This window comes from Lates calcarifer, linkage group LG21 (genome assembly GCF_001640805.2).
Source record: "Lates calcarifer isolate ASB-BC8 linkage group LG21, TLL_Latcal_v3, whole genome shotgun sequence".
NCBI classification, from domain to species: Eukaryota; Metazoa; Chordata; class Actinopteri; family Centropomidae; genus Lates; species Lates calcarifer.
The window spans coordinates 21481897-21499497 of NC_066853.1; the positions used below are offsets into that span (position 1 = coordinate 21481897).

The window sequence follows — 17601 nt, forward strand, 5'->3', positions numbered from 1 at the left end:
GCCTCTGTTTATAGGCCATCCTGCAGCTCAGTTGTTTTATATTCACACTATATTCTCATTTCAGTGGCTGTGTCCTTCACATGGAGTGGGCTCTAAAATGGGACCCTCCTGCTTCTGTGAAACTGTGACCTTTGGAAAAATCAAGGCAAGTAGGTTGAACCTTTGCCTTATCTCCAAAGTCTGCAGAGGTTCCTCATAGGGTGCTCTTCAGTGCTTTCCTCAGTCACAAGTGACTGGTGTAAAGCAGAGTTTGTGATGGTTTTGTCCTTCACTTTGAGCCAGAGAAAGTATATTTTTATAATTTCTTTCACCATCTGAAAAGCCTTTGAAATGGGACAGACTCTTGATGGGTCATTAATAATAATAATAATGATAATAATAATAATAATAATACATTTTGTGTCTAGGAAATGTGTAGATTTTAGCCACCAGGAGGCGATAATGATATTTCAGGGGAAAGACTATGTTGTTTACCAGGAGATAAAATTCAGGAGAATTTGTCATGAAAATAACACAAGCCGTTTATTTTCTGTTAATATAAATATAAAAGTACGTCGCCATTCAGTTAATTGTGACTGATATTCCCAACCAAATGCTAGTTATTACTTCCGAAACCCTGAAGACTGACTTTATGAAGAGTACCTGAAGGCAGCACGAGCGCGAGGGGAGTGGAAAAAAGCGTGTGTGTGTGTGTTTGTGCGTGCGTGCGTGGACACCGACGCAGCAGCCCTGCCTGTCGTTACCATTGACGTCCCTCTCCTCCCTCTTTTCTCTTGTCACGGTGTTTTTCGGGAGGTGGAGGGGGGATCCCGTTCTCTCTCGCCTCCTTCACAGAAAACAAATGCTATGTTTCCGACACAAGGGAGACATATCTTCGTGCTGCGCCGCTGCTCATCCGACGCCGGCGACTTTTCATATACGGCACTTTCAGCCAAACCGAATGAGAGCAGCTAAGGGCGGACTGGACTGAGAGGGAGAGCCGGAGACTGACTGGGAGGCAGCACATCCGCCGCTTTCTTTAATACAACCGCAGTTTGCCATTGATTTATTTCCCAAGGCCCCGGGCATCTCCCGGCGGCTTAAGATGTTCTCTCAGACGGTTCCTGGTTCTGTTTACGTGACAGTTTCTTCGTGGGAGCCACCGGTTTAACCCTTGTCACCCAGAAAAATTATATTAGCTAGCTAACAGGAAAACACAAACTCCCCCCTTTTTTCTCAACTCAGCCCGTGGTGGTCGCAGGAACGCAGAGAGCTCGCGGCTGTGTTTCCTCTTATTAACCCTCATCAGTTGCCTCAGTGGTTGTGTTTCCTTCCCTTTCTCACCCGAAGACGATGCAGCTTGAAGTAAACTGGTGACCACCCGGATTGTTTTGTGAAAGATCCAGCCAGCGTCCACCGAAATGGTACGATAGCGTCTGGGAGGGATTTGGGGGAAAGTGAAAAGCTAAGTGGGGGGTTCAGTCTGGGCTGGTTTTTTTTTCGTCAGATGAGGCTGGGTTGGTACCAACAACACCAGGCAGACATGAGGTGGCTGTAGGTTCACAGTTTGTTTTTTTACGCATCAATTTAAGCTGGATCACTGTATTGGTGATCTGTGCTGCCTTCAAGGACTATGACAATGAGGACTGTATGAGAAGTAAGGCTGTTTTTCTTCCTGATAAACCTGGTGTGAGTGACAACCAGGCTAATCTGGGGGTGTTTTTTTTAAACCCAGTGTGAACACAAACCCACAGCCTACTTTTCTTTTCTCCTGGACGGCGGAGCGAACTCAGGGACGAAAATGTCTTTACGCACGGCACTGCCTGGGAACGAGCGGAACCCGGACCATGTAAGTAGATGATTAAAACCCAGGGCGTCGATTTGGCGTCTCCGGCAGCAGGAATATGTTACAATTAGGTTTTATTATGCTTTTGAAGGAAATGGTAATGACCCCTCCACCCCCGACACCCCCACCTCCACCTCCACCCCACCTCCCAAGGTCCTGAGATTAGTCTGCCATGTGCAAAGAGCAGCTGCAGTCAAGAAAAGCGACACAGACGCGCTAATCTCCCTCTAGCTCATTTGGGACGGGTTGCAATTGGACACACACACTCACACATAGGCTGGCCTGGATGGAGATGCAGAACATGGGGGTAAAGATGACGGGTGGGGGAGATTTGGGTACAGAGTCGTGTTTGTTACATTGATTACGCAGACATGGAAAAATCACAATTAGAGAGTTGCCTTAAAATCCTCCCAGACTTTCACCTCCACCTCCTATTACCAACCAGTGCACATGTTAGCCCCCCCCTCCCAACTGATCAATAATTGATGCATCTGATGCAAGGCCACCCAAGCCCTCTCCACACCCAGCCTGCCCTGCACCCATCTCTCCCTCTCTGCCTGTCCATCCATCCTCCATCACCTCACCTTCTCTGTCCTCCTCCACCCTGTCTGACCTGTCCAGTTTCCCCTTTAATGAAACTGTGTGACAGGCAGCTCAGTGGGCAGCCCAGTATTGCAAAATCTGCTGTGTCAGGCTAGCCTGGTTTGTCCTGCTGATGTTTTTCTGTGTCTGTGGCAGCGTCTGGATTTTGGGGAAACAGGACTTTTGAGTAGAATGGCATTTTAAAGCATTTTACAGTTTTTATGTTTGGAGGGGTTTTTTTTGTAAAGATGTGAGCCTCTCTCTAATACCCCTTCACCACATATTGACTTCAGTAGTAGCTGTATGAAGAATCCCCACCTTTATTTCAAGGGCACCTAGCTTACACCAACCTAGCAGCCTGAAATATCACAGAATCCTATTGGAGTACAAGCTCTCACAAAGAGCTACTTCCTTTTGCAGCAGCTGACAAAATACAGAATACTTCCCTCCCATTTTTTAAAGGGTATTTAAAGGATATGTCATCACTACACCAGTTCCTTGTGCGCCTGCTGTCTAGATATTGTGCAGATATCTCAAACCAGTAATGACTGTCACAGAATTTATCCAACAATTAGCCGCTTTTCTTGGCATTCACGCTGACCTTTCACCACAGTGACTGCTGAATGTACGCCATATTTGGGGTGGGACACTTAAACCAAAAGACCAATGTAAGTGAAATATAATTTTCCATCCCGGCTGCTGGCTGGAATATAAGTTTTGAATGGCAGCCATGGGAAAATACATGAAAGACAAACATAAAGATGAAGTGCCTCTGCTCAGGGACATTTACTGAGTGCATTCTGAGCCCTGGTTGTACCCATGGGAGAGATGCTGCCACCCCTCCTTACCAAACTGCTGTGTGATTTTATTTATTTTGTATTTTTCTGGCCATGCTCCTGGCTCAATGCAGATTGTTACAGTTAGGTGTTTATCACCTGTAGCCTTCGCTAGGAACCAGATGCACTTTTAAAGGTGGCAGAATCCATAAGGCATTCTGATCTTTTTATATGAACCTGTTGTGGTTGGTTTGAACAGTTTGTGCCTTGGACCACACCCAAATGTAGGACTCCAGAAAGTGACACTGCTTTTAGATAAAGCCTTTTATTCCAATAATAATCAGAATAAAAATGTAAGTCATGACAACAGGAAACTTCCCTTTCCACTTCCTTAAATTTTTACTGAACATAGTCTTATCAGTCACGTAACAGTTTCTAGGAGATTCCAAGCAAAACTGGGTGCCACTGGTGGCTCCCCTCTCCTGTTTAATAACTACAGGCGATAAAACAGTTTCTCTTGAACAAAGCAGAGCAGTAAACTAATAATTGTGCCTGTTAAGTGCTTGATGGAGTTCTGTCAAAAAATTGGTGGTGGGCAGGTGCAGTCTTATATAACATAATTCTTATTTCTGACTGTGAAAGCAGAATAACTGAATTGATAACGTCCCTCCTCATTTTGATGAATGTAGGAATAAACACGTGTCTGAGCTGGTAGACGAGGCAAACAGCGCAGAAAAGAAACTATGTGGCTATAAGCTGGGCAGCTGAGTGATCGCTGTACTCACCACAAGCTCAAGCCACTCTTGTTAGCAACCTCACCATGGCAACAGCAGGGGTCCTCCACACTCTCCCCCACCTTCCATTTATTTGTCCCACCCCACCCTTCCTCACCCATTCTTATCCATTTCAACAAATACACTCACATGTACAATTATTAGCTCTCACACACTCAGTGGTTCTGGTTACTAGGTCTATGCAGTGTACAAGGGCCAGGACCCATGATCAGTGTGTCTCTTGCAATATGTCATCAGCACTGACCTTATATTATGATATGTTTAATGATGATACAGAGGCGTTTCCTTCCTTTAGTTCAAACATTGTCTCAGATGTACTGTGCTTTCTGGCAGTTCAACTTTTTACCAGGTTAAGGCTGTTTGTCATTTGATTAATGGCTTGTGTTCATCTTGCTGTGTGCACTCAGACTCTATGCAATTTCATAGCGGAAGCTATAATGTAATAAAGATGCTCACCAATGATTTAAACTACCATATCTGATCCAAGAAACCATTTCACTACTCTTTCTGGCTCCAAACAAAGACTGAGGTCTGATCTTACTCTGTCACTTAGCTTAAGAGCTGTTTCATGAATGTTTTTGGCAAGAAACTGGCACGTGTCTTCAGTTGATGCTGATATAGCAGCCTGTGCTAATTTTAAATGCATATTGGTTTTGTGATTTTGATGTTTTGAAGGTTTAGGTAGATGGTAGTGCTTAAGAGGTGTAAAGGTTGGAGGAAAGACAAAATAGGAGTGGTAGACATGGCAGTTAACATGAATGTTTTTTTATGCATATGTGCGTTTCTGGGCATAACCTGTCTGCATGTGCATGCATATGTTGCGCTTAGCATGAAAAGTGAATGTATTGCTCTTTCGCTCTGTTTGTTTCATAACCTCCTGCAGGATGGAGACCATCATTAACACGCTGTAACACAATTCAAACCGTGATATTCATATCGAGATCATTATCACCACATTGAGTCACAGCACCCCTGATGTGACGACGGGCACTTTCACACCAGGATCTGCAATTTGCACGTTCATACTCTGCTCCCCCCTCCTCTCGCCCAGTGTCAACTGGGATTGGCTCCAGCCCCCATCACCCTTAAGGATAAACCGTATAGATAATGGATGCATGGATGGATTGATACTCTCTGCTCCTCCCATTGCCCCTTCTCCTCAGTCTTTCTCCTCTCCTTGTTTCACTGCTTCGCCTCATGTCACACCCCCCTGCACAAAACCATCATCATAACCAGTTTTGTAGATGTTCATGTTGTACTTTAAATGACTGGATCACAACCCCCTTTGATAAACTAAAAACACATGGCTGTTGTGCTAAAACAAGGCTGATTTCAATTTTTTTTTCTGTGTTTTGAGGAAACAACTGATATTGAAATCACTTTTTCAGGAAGAATGAATACGTAACATTTCCTTACTTGGAAACTTACACCCTAAGTATAATCTAAATAATATGAATTTACTGAAGAAGTTGCATTATTTACACAGAGGTACAATTTTAGTGGTGATTGCCACAGATGTTTTGATTGTTTAAAGACTTTGTTCATATCTTAGCTCTTTAGCTACTGGAGACCTCTGATACATGGTGGTGCACACATACATATATATATATATATATATATATATATATATATATATATATATATATATATATATATATATATATTCTTGTGAAATAATGTCATAAATCATCTTCAGATCTGTCCCTGAGGTTGTGTCAGTACCAGTTTCCTCATTTGCACACACAGATGATACCTAACCTGCTAAACCTGCATCTGTTACAAGCCTGCAAGTGTTTCATTTAGACTTTTGCTCTTATGTCTGTTGTTGTTTTTTTTTTTTTTTTTTAACAGTTTTTATGTTCAGAGGATGTTTCCTGGTTAACTGCTGTACATGTGTCTTCTGTTTTTGTTGTTTGGTATTTTTATTAAGGGGATCTTAAGGTTAGAAGAGGTGAGGACACGTTGTCACTTTAAAGTTATAGTGTAGCATTAGCACGTGGGTCTAGGATTACAGCAGACCCCAGTTTAGGTAAGAGTTAGCATTGTGAAGCACATGGAATGTAGTCAGTGAAGGTCCTCTCAAGCATAATAAACAGGTATGCATGTATGTCTGTGCTTTTTGTTGCTGCACTGTGGGAATGAACGCACTATCTTGCTTGGGGCTAATCACAAGGTTTTATCTGCGTGTGTGTGAGAGAGAGAAAAGGAAGTCCTATAGTAGGTGTGGGTGAATGCTTGTGCGCACATGTACGGTTGTGTGTTCTTACAAAAAGGCCAAAATGTCTTTCAGTGTGCCACCGCAGGGCAGAGCAGGGCTTTTGTGTTCCCCGGACAAGCGAAAGATTCATGAGCTTGCTGTCCTGACATGTTACCCAAAAGCTGGCAACCACCTCTGATGCCCCTGATGGCATTCGTTTCGCCTAGAAACACACCAGATACACTCATAAACAGACCAACTGAGGCATGAATGATTGGTATAAAATTGGGCAGGTTCATATGAGATGACCTACAGGGTATTGGTCACGATGCCTCTGTGACGTGTGAGACTTTGTAGGCTCACCAGCTTAACCCAACTGAAATGTGTTTTAAGTTACGGGCGAGACATTAGCCCAAAGGTCAGAGAAGTGGGCCATTGCAGGGAAATTTCTGGCTTAAGCTAGAGAGGCGATCATCTGTTTAGCTTTAACAGCTACTACCAGGGTGCCCACAAGCAAGTTACTGAGCTCCTAGTTTCTTTGGTGACACTTGTCATTGGGCAGCAGTGGGAAACCATGTTATCTCTGCACAGATTCAGCTGTGAAGGTATGAAAGTGTGAATGTGAAGCAAGGCCCTACTGGGAAAAGAGCTTAAGAGATTTAGCAGACTTTCCTGTAAATGGCCTGCTCAAGAGCACTTCAGTGACTGTTTTTTAAGGGAAATCAGAAAATAGAAGTTTTTCCTGTCCTGACACAGATGAGTATCACTTGTTTAATGTATCAGACTTTCCAGAATCTATATTGCATCCTCTTCCTATAGACAGGAGGTAGATGAAGTTTGAATTACTTTACTATTTACATTATTTGCTGTTTACCACGGGACATTTTGTTTAGAACACTCAGTTTAGTGAAATGGATATATGTTGAATATTAATTGATATATCGGTAAGGGTGTGGCAGACATTTAACAGACATTTATGAAACTGTTTTAGGTAAACATCCAGAATCAACAAATAGTCATTTTTAAGGTACACTAAACATAGTGGGCGTATTAGCTGTATTAAATGGGTATTTGCTTTGAATAAATAAGGCATACATCGACGGTACAATAAATTTGTGAATTGAAAATCATGCCCTGTTCATGTCAAAATAGCTTTTTCAAAATTCTGCTGTTTCTGATGTTTCTGTCCTCTGATCTTACATAATCATACAGAGGTGTGTGCATGTTCAAATCCTGTAAGTCCTTTAGCAGTTGTCTTTCTTGCTGTACCTGTGGGCCAAACAGTCAAATGTAAAAAAGAAAATCAGGATTGGCTAAATGAAGGTTCACAAAGAAAGAGCCAAGTCAGATTGTACAAGAGAGGCCAAATCTAAATATGTTCTCATTTAACACTTGTTAATTAAACTTTATTGGCATACAATCCAAACATAACTGTCATGGCCTTTTTTCAACACAAACAGTTTTTTCTGCCAGCTATTGTGCAATTCTAGTTAAGTGGTTAGTCAGCAACCAGTGCTGAACAGGTGGTGTTTTCTGGAGATCAGGCTACCACGTGAAGAATGACACTGTTCACAGAGCCTCTGTTAACTGCCAAACACACACACACACACACACACACACACACACACACACACACACACAAAGCACAAAGACCCCTGCAGATAAACATATTATCGCACAGACACACACAATTACAAAAACGAACCAGCAGACAAGCATAAAGGACACTTTGATGCTCATAGCCCAAGCATACAGTTGGTCTCTTGTGTTCATTGTGTAATGGGGCTCCTCTGCCGTCTGGCTCTCAGGTGTCAACTTGATGTCCTCGGTGTGTTGTTGAGCTCCTGCAGTTAAACCCGTGCAGATACTATATCTGCTCTTCCTGTTCTCTTAAGAATGTTTGCATCTGTAGTGAGTCTCTTGTCAGTATCTTGTCAGTTTTGCAGCTCTGTAAAGTTCATGTATGCATGTGTAAGGTGGCAGTCAGATAGATTTTCCAAGTTACACTAAAAATGATGTTGTTTGTTGGTTGAATCAGGTCCATATTTTGTCACAGGTCTAAAGCTGTAAACTTTTCCACTTCCATTTACACACACCTTTTTTCCATTCATATCACCCACTTGTTTTGCATTCCAGTCACATAGATAACTGAGTGACAAATTCATCAGTTGTTTTGTTTTTGTGATTGTTTTGTAGACACTGCCTTAAAGCTGTTTTCTTATGGTGTACATGTACTTTGTGCTTCATATTGTTTATTCCGAGCTGTATGGCAGTATTATGTGGTCAGTGTGTGTGTGCGTGTGTTTGTGTGGTAATGTTCTTGTTAACCAGAGGAAATGTCACATCAGAAAAAGCTGTCACTGTTTCTGTCCATTAGCTGCTGCAGACTGAAGCTCTGCAACAAAAGAGTGTCCCTTAATTGTGGTCGGTAGGAACACAAAGCCTGTGATGTTGTCATTTTCACATTATTCACATTTCACATTTGAGCTTTCCTTTAGGGGTGAACAGTGTTTTTGGACATTTTTGCTTTATTAAATGGATAATATCAGAGAGATAGTAGCACGTCGTAGGTGCTGTTGACTGTTGTGTCATGACTTCCCCTAACTGCAGGGTCTAATAGTTTCCTGCAGCAGACTGTAATTTTGAAACACATCAGCAAACCATCATGGGGAAAAATTCTCCTCAACATTTGTTTCAAACCAAATATATTAAGGGATATTTTCAAACACTAGTTTTGAACTAAAAATTTCATACATGGAAATTCCTTGTTTCAACCAGGTAGTCAGAGGATCTGCGCTAATCCTCATCTTTAAAGCCAAACCAACTATAACATTTCATTATGCAGATATTACAGAGCAGGTCGTGTCTCTGTGCCTGTCTGTTTTAACAAAAAAAGCTTGTCGACGTCCACCATGGTTTGACTTTTTAGACAAATTGCTTTTGGCTTAAGCAAGAAAAATAATTATTGTGAAAGGTTATGTAGACGTTGTCATTTTGGGTCAGACTGAAGTGGCAGACTGGGCAGAAACAAAGACTGCAAGCTGAGAGAATGACAGAGAAGGGAGTGGGTGGAAGTTTCTGAATATATATTACTTAGTGAAATGAATGAGAGGATTTAACTCAAAGTTTATGCTGCTATGAGGCAGATTGGTTTTTTTGGATATAGAGATGATTTAAAGAGCAAAGGTGAGAGTAGAAGTAGCACCTTTTTGAAGGGAAACTATAGTTTCAAATACCTTTATTTTTTTCTAGTTTTGGCCACCATTACCACCAGTAATAATACTCAATAGTACTCATCAGCAGCGTTGCTAAAAAGAAGACTGAAAGGGCAATGAGCACCAATCAGATGATCACACTGGTCACTACAATTTGTGAAGGAAAACAAAGGTGAACATAAAACTGTAAATGTAAAACACAAATTCTCCTCCATAAATATTTGTCACACTTTACAGACTGACTTGCACATAGTTTTCCTGTGCAGTGACGCATTAATACCTAGATTTTGGGTGCACTCACTTTCAGTTTTATCTCCAAAGATAAACTGGCTAAACTGCGTGCTTATTTACAACTTGTCTGATGATCTGACCGCGTGTTTCTTGCCCCGTCAGACTTGAAAAAATGTATCTCAGAGCATGCAGTGACACAGGATTTTGGGAACAGATCAGTACAGAAACGAGAGTCGGTCTGTGCAGCGACAGCTAGAGACACTGAGGTCTGGCCAAGGAGTGACTCAGCTCTTTAATCCACTGCTGTTGATCCAAACAGAATAAATCTGACCCTTCCTCAGCCTGGTCTGATGATCACAGCCCTGCGGTGAATGATATGCTGAGTAATGTGGCAGATCTCCAGAGGCGAACAGAGCATCTCTCTGTGCGTTTGTGTGTGTGTGTGTTTGAAGTCCTGCACTGTCAAGACTGAGGAATCCAGTTACGCTTTGCATACTGCAGCCAGATAATGTCAGACTGGAGGAGGGAGGCCGCCTTTAACCCTCAATGTCGGGTAGTTGTCCTCTTCAACTTTGTGCCCTTTGGCTCATGTTGTTAATAATATTTAGATGTTACCCAGCAGAAGTTAAGAAAACTTTAAGATGGTAACATACTCAAAAAAAAGAACATCATCGTGTAGAAATAGTGGTATATATTCATTTACTGTTTTTCAGGAGACCTTGTTGTGCATTACCACTTACATAAAAGACAAGGTCATCTTGAGTTAACCTTACATGGGATGCTGAATAGCAGATAGAAACAGACTAACATCCAGTGTAAGTTGTGATGGACCAAATTCAAGCTCCTTTAGTGATGAATTCAGTCTTGCAGAACTGCAAATAACAGGCTGAGGCGAAAAACCTCCGTGATTGCCAACGTCATGGGAAAAACCTGACCCTGGCAATTATCATGTTTATAAGCAAACTTGAAGGTTTATGTGTTTTAAAGCCAGTCGTCTGACCTGAGTGCCTCTCAAACCCTTTCCAAAGCCATGTTATATTTTCAAAAACTGCTAACCTCATGAGTTTAATGAGGGAGTCAAATGAGGCTGCTTGAAGTGAAACTCCCAAGGAGTAGAGTTTCTGAATGTAGCTTTGCTGCTGGTACTGTATTTTGCACATAGGACAGAAGGTTAAGATTGAGCTTCCGGTAAGAACAACACAATTCAGCCTGCCCTGGGGAAATATACTGTACATGTCAGTGAGAGCAGTGTTTCAGCAACTGCTCTGACTCATAGGCTGGCTAATGGTTATTGGTAGGAATTTGAACGAGTCTGACAGAAGCTGAGGAATGTCTGTCAGCTGCTGTGTTGTTTTATTTAAACATTTCTCTAATAAAGAAACAGATGGCCCCTGTAATCACAGAAGAAGAAATGTTAGCAATGTTTTGTTTAATTATTGGTCATTTAACTAGTTTAAGAGGGCAGCTAATGTCGTGCTGTCATGCAGCGTCAACTCTCTTAATTTCAGTTCATAGCTTTTGTCATTTGCACCTCCTTTAAAAGACAGTCACTTCTATTAGCAGCCTTTTCACTGTTAATTATTCTAAAAGTCAGACATTTCAATCCAGTGTGACCTTCATCTATTCTCATCTTCTTGCCATTGAACTTCTTCTGCAATCTCTTACAGAAAATGCTGCAAATTAAGTCATCAAAAAAATGCTAACAATTATTTCTTGTGACAAAAGTAAACCTGACATGATGGTGGAAAACAGATGGAACACTTTGGTATTGGCTAGTATTCAATATTAAAATAATATCAATTAGATTGAATACTTGTAGCAAGGTTTTAAAGCAGGTGGTCAGTCCTGAAGATCAGTCCTCAGGTAGCCACTGTCATCAAGTTGCTGTGCAACAATGAGTTGAGTATTTTTATATGAGTTTTTTATTATGAGTATTTTTGTGACTTTTACATGTTTGCTGGATAATAATGGCTTGCAGATCCATTGTAAGGCCTTATATTTTCAATCAGAAACCCTATTCACTAAGTACAACTAATATTCAGGATTTTTCCAGGGAAAAACTGAGGCACATTACTGAGAAACTTTACTGTACATACAGTTTTTTTCCATAAAAGAAATCTGTTATCTGGAGTGAAATGCTTTGTGCTTTGTGAAAAATCCAGACCACGTGATAGTTAAAGGCAAAGTGAGGCCTCAGCAACTGATAGAGAGTTAGCTCCACAGTATCAGACAGCCTGTCTGTCACAGTCCCTGACATGTTTTTCTGGCAGCTCCCTTCCTTGTGGGTCCTGCCAGGAAACACTTGCTGAGTGTTGCAGTGCAGCATGTGACACGTCTGCTGTCATCGCAGTGACATTTCTGACTGCAGGACAGGAAGTGACGCAGGTTAAGTTCATGCAACTTCCTGCTGCACTTGACACACACTCTTGATGGATGACTCAGATGTGAGGAGTTAATACAAGTCATTGACACATTTGAAAGATTTATCAGAGGGGAGGACCTGCTGTGTGGCTTGGTGGGGGCAAAGAATTGTAGGCAGGGTTTTACAGTATGTGGTCAGTCCTGATGGTGGAAGAAAGAAACTGCTGGCAGACTGCTGGCTCTATGGTGGACTGCCGGTCCATCACAAAGCCCTGCAGTGTGCCTATCCAGAGTGGACTGGTGTTTTTGATTTATAAAAATATAAATGTAGGCTGAAATGTACAGTAGGTATAGAACAGCATTGTCATTATAAAGCCACAATGGTATAAAACTCTTCTGTGAATGTCCTTTAACCTGTAGTTAGCACATGTGTTCTCCAAAATACATGTATGCGCTTTTTGGTTTTGACCTCTGTTGCTTTCTCTGCACATATTACATCATTTATATCAAAAATAGACCTTTAACTATGCTTTAAGTACTGCTCTGGGACATGATCATTCTAATCTCCTGACCTTCCCAAAAAGCAAGATATCACTGGCCACAGCCGCCATTTCACAAAGTTCAGAATCTTTCGTTTCTCTCTTATTTTTGTTTTTGTAGTTTGGTTAATAGGACAGAACAAAGTACAGCGTGTGACCACAGACTGGAAGAAACAATATGGCCGTGTTTAGAACTCATGACACCAAAGAAACATGTTATGTAATTTAGTCAAATGAGCCATTAGGACAGCTCATCCTTTTTTTATTTTTAACGGTGTTATCTCTTTGTTCTGCTGTGTGATGTTGTGGAGACAGCGTGTCTGCTGGTGTGTGATAGAACAGGGTGTGTATGTCAGGGCTAGTGACACACCAGTCTGAGGCCATAAGGCGGAGAGCCACTGCAGCTATAGAGGAAGAGGAAACTGGACACACGCTGTGGGTCAGTGTGTGTGTGTGAGTTAGCAGAGGTTTGGGATGGCTCAAGGTTACGCCACTCCTCTGCTGGGGACCAACGTCACACATCCTGTCTTTACTCAATGCCTCCCTACCAACACACACACTCACACTCCAGGCTGCAGCAACAGGACACCTCCTTCAGGGCGTGGTCCATTGTTTAGAAACATGTTTGTGTTCGTCACACTATGAGTCTTGACGTAACAGTCCTTGCAAAACCAGGGCAAGGAAGAAAGAGAAAATCACATTTGCATTTATAAGTTATCAGCATCGGGCTGACACTTGCATGCTGTTATTTATTCCAACAAATTTAGTCCAACAAAAAACTTATACAATGACTGCAAGTGACAAGATAAAATATTCCTGTGGTGTGTAAATATTCACATATGTCAGAGAAGCAGCATGTGAAGAGATTAAAAAACGAGCAAAGATGACAAGGCTGTTTTTCAAACTGTTGAATAAAAATTATTGTAGACTTATAACATTATATATTAGAAGTACAAAAGAAAAGTGGAATCACATTCAGTCAAATAGGCACATATTCAGAAGAACTGCAACTCAAAACTCATAAGAGTTTCCATTCAAGCATTCATATGCATTTTTATTCAGCTGTACGCCCACAGAGACCAGCACAGATGGAATATAGCTGCTGTACTGTAGAATATCTGATGGAATGCCAGACACACAAACATGCATGCCACCACGTTATTTAGCCAACACTTATTCTTTTATACCAAGGAGGATGTAAAAAATAAAGAGCGATATCTCATGATTTGTTGCTCTACCTCGTGATATCTCTGTGATATCCCTCAAGGGATTTTACTTTTAGTTCACAGAGCAACAGAGCACTGCGGGTCCACTGTGAAACAAGTGTCAAATAAATGTAATATTAATAGAAAGATAATTCTAGCATCTGATATTGTGCTCATCCTTACCTTCCTTTATGATCTGTTCAGAGTCTCTGATGTTTCATACCAAAGAAAAAAAATATATAAGAGAAGGAAAACCTTGTTGAGAATGGATGGAGCACTTGTTCAATGCTGCTGTTCCAAGTTTCAGCTCTTAAGAAGAGAGTACCTGTACCTGTACCTGTACCTGACTGAAGAGTAGAGTCCACCTGTAGTGCTTAGTCAGACTGGTTTTTCTTCTTCTTTTGCATCCTTGATTTATGTCCTAGGTTGATTATATAATTTCTTTTTAAATCAAAACAAACATGAGCAACATTAATGGCTGAAACTTGCATTTAGGGCTCTTACTGTGGAGCACAATTTTACTGACCCATTTTAGCTTGTTATTTAAATATCGGAGGAAGGACAGACGCAGTTTTCATCTGTTTTGTTTACACATGATGACGATCAACACCTCGCAGACATTCCCACACAACAGCAAGCTCATAGTCACAGTTTTTACTGTTGCTGATAAGTTCATTTTTGTTGCTGCAGATTTGGATCAGAAAAAATTGAATATATTGAGTTCTGAAATTAATTTGTCATATTGATTTAAGTATATTTTAACATCTCTGTACAAATCACATGTACAGTGTGCAAGTATGTGAGTTAGCACATGTTGACAGGGAAACAGAACGTACTGTCAGTCCTATCAGCCACAGAGTTTAAAGCAGAGTGCCTGAATGAAAGCAGCTAACTTTATTGACAGTGCATAGTTAGCTTATTTAGATGTATTTACTGAAAATCGGGACTATGCCATTAATGACTAACACAAGTAAACTTAAACTCCCACTCTGAAATCAGCTCCTATCATTATAATCATAGTCAAGCTTGTAGCTTGAGTCAAAAAACCCCTAATAATAATTTTGCTTTGCAATGAATTAAATATGCACTTATTTCTTCCGCACTTGAGAGTTATACCATTTTGATATACTGTGTAAATATATATATATATATTTTTTTTTTTAATAATCAGAAGGTGCAGGTAAAGGTATGATGACATTAAGGAGGATATTTAGATTGATCAGGGTTTCTGTTTTTGCCATAATCATGCTGGCCTTCATCCAAAATCCAATCAGGTACTTTTATAACAGCTTTAGATATGAAATGTCAGTAAAGATTTCCATAACACTGAGTGGGTAGGTAGTTCAAATGGTGGCCTGGGTTACATCCACAAGCTTCACCAGCAGCAGAGAGCAAAGTGTTTAGGACAGCAGAGCAGGGCATGTTGGGAGATGTAGGGCATCATCACAGAGAATTGAATTGCTTTCGGTTCACAAGGACAAGGTGCAGCTTGTTTGCTGAATGTGCAAATTACATAGTAAGAGCCCACAACACACGCACCCTACCCCCCACCCTCTCTCCTGCACGCACACACACACAAACACGCACACACACCTAGCCATCCACCAGCCCTTCATCTATCTTCTAAACCAAATGTCACCCTACATGTATAATGATGTCAGGGGCTTTCATCCCCCCGCTTCCCACCCAAATACCTCTGCCTGCCCCAGTCTGCTGGTGAGAGACCCCATCACACTTCGCCCAGCCGCGCACACACATGCACACACACATTCACTCACATGCACAGAGGCCTCCTCTTGAATGAAACTGCGTGGTAATCAGAAGGAGTGGGAGAATCGATAGACTGCGCTCCTTGAAAGGAGTATGAGGGATGGGGGGAGGGGATATGAGCTGGAGGGGTGGGGGTGGCGGATGGCGGAGGGCAGCACGAAGCTCAAATTGATGTGAGGTCGCTGAAAATGAAGATAGTGGTGCGAGACAAAAGAGAGGGCGGGTCCAGGCACGGAGAGGAGAATATAGGGAAGGGAGGCAAATTGATTTGTCTGGGGGATGGGATGAACCAGGGGAAAGAGGAGAAGGGTGAATAAATGGGGGAAGGGTGAGGAGGAGGTGAAAATTTAAGGTGGGGGGCTAAAATGAACAAGTAACATATTTGGCTGGGTGGCTGTGATATTAAAAATTCCTTATAGTACTCCTTCGTACCTTAGAACCACTTCTGATGTTGTTTGAAATCTGCTCCAGTGGTTAGCTCATAGTCTTATTGTTCCACATGAGGTTTTCAGTTTCATGTTTTGGTACTTTGTTTCTATTCCAAGCTCAGAAATAACCAAAGCTCAACCCTTGATTGTTGATGCATGTAGTGAACTTTACATAGAGTGTTGGAATATTATGAGATGAAGTAGGTTTTGGTTGTTTTCTGGTGCAGTGATTCATATTACAGTCATTAAATGAACCATAGCTCACATACTCGAGATTGTAGTGTTAATTTCCAGAAAGCCAAAACTTTTTTCTAAGCAATGAACACCAAAATGACTCAGGCATATTGTAAGAATTTATAACACAATCTGCATGAAACTTTTTCCTTCTCCTCCTCTTTCCAAATAATAAGTTTTATGGCACACTCATGGTTTAATCTATTTAGTGGAACTTGAGCTTATTCACAGGGCAACTTTTTGGGCAACTGTGATTAGCAGTCACTCCTCACAAAGACTTATCGAATTCCTCTAAAACTTGCTTTTTTCTGTCTCTGCTTAGCTTTGTATCAGACAAGAACACCACAAGAAATTGGCTTCTCACTTAAAAATGTTTATTCATTTTGGCAAGAGAAAGAGAGATAAGAATGAAGGATTAAGGAAGAGGGTGAGGAAATGTGATGGGAACGATAAAGGAAAGGAGAAAGGAGGGGTGATTCAGGCACTTTGGGTCCCAAAGGATGTTGGGAAAGGAGCCAGCGCTCGGAAGGTGCCGATAGCCAATCAGATGTCTTCCTGGTGAATGAATGAATGGATGGGAGGGAGGAGAAGATCCAGGAACAGGTGGATGAGACGAAGGCAGAGGATAGAGGAGGGGTGGGAGGGGTCTGAAGAAAAAAAGGTTTTTTACTGAGGAAGAAAGTCTGATGCAACATCAGGGGTCTCTTTCACCTGGACTGTATGTGCAGACAGCTTTTATGATGCTTCATTAGTTCACTTGCTTCCACAAACTTACTGTTCATCTATAGATATGAAATTTTTACCTTGCTTTTCTATATTGCTCTGTGAGTTTTAATATTGGTAGCATTAATGGCAGTTATAGTATATAATTATTAGTAATATTAAAGGTCTTTGTCTGTGCACTTTCTCATGTGTCTGCTGGAAAATCATTCAATCTCGTGATCTCACCACAGTATTTACCACATTGGGTGCATTTCAAGGTGATGTGGTTTTATCAACTTCTGATGTGTGTGAGTGAGTGTGTGTCTGGTTCTCATACTGTGGAAACAGGAGTGCTTCTGTTGAGTTGTGCTGAGCTTGTCATGAGTTGCGCAGTTTCTCTCAGAGCTGTCATTTCTCTGCTCTAGCTTGTGAGAGTGGATGGAAGTTGGCAAATAAGACAGTTAAAACAGACATTTAAAATAACATTATCATTTGTGTTTGTTCATTTTCATGACAGTGAGGCCTGAAGACGGGAACTAAATTTCGTCTGTGAGACTGATGCTTCCTGTTCTGTCTTATTTTCTTGTTCCTCATGTCTTACCCACTACAGATGAAGAGTTCAGGCTTGTTTAGTTTCCATGGGATATTTCTGTTTCCGCTCAGAGGGGAGCAGATGGAGGGATTAGAGTTTGATGTTTATGCTGCAAGACCTCAGACCTCACTTGAACTTAAAGGTTCAGGT

The 17601-nt window shown here is 41.4% G+C and overlaps 1 protein-coding gene across 5 annotated transcripts in view; it reads left to right on the forward strand.

Annotated features, from left to right (window-relative positions):
* The first annotated feature begins 695 nt into the window (after positions 1 to 695).
* mark4b (MAP/microtubule affinity-regulating kinase 4b) overlaps positions 696 to 17601 on the forward strand; it is a 54135-nt gene continuing 37229 nt past the window's right edge. For 2 of the 5 annotated variants that reach the window (XM_051065490.1, XM_018665481.2), the window contains exons 1-2: positions 696 to 1403; positions 1715 to 1828. In XM_051065490.1, coding sequence (XP_050921447.1) covers positions 1401 to 1403; positions 1715 to 1828 — 117 coding nt within the window. In that variant the 5' untranslated portion in view covers positions 696 to 1400. The remainder of the gene's footprint in view (positions 1404 to 1714; positions 1829 to 17601) is intronic. The other 3 variants (XM_051065489.1, XM_018665482.2, XM_018665480.2) reach the window with 2 other exon arrangements.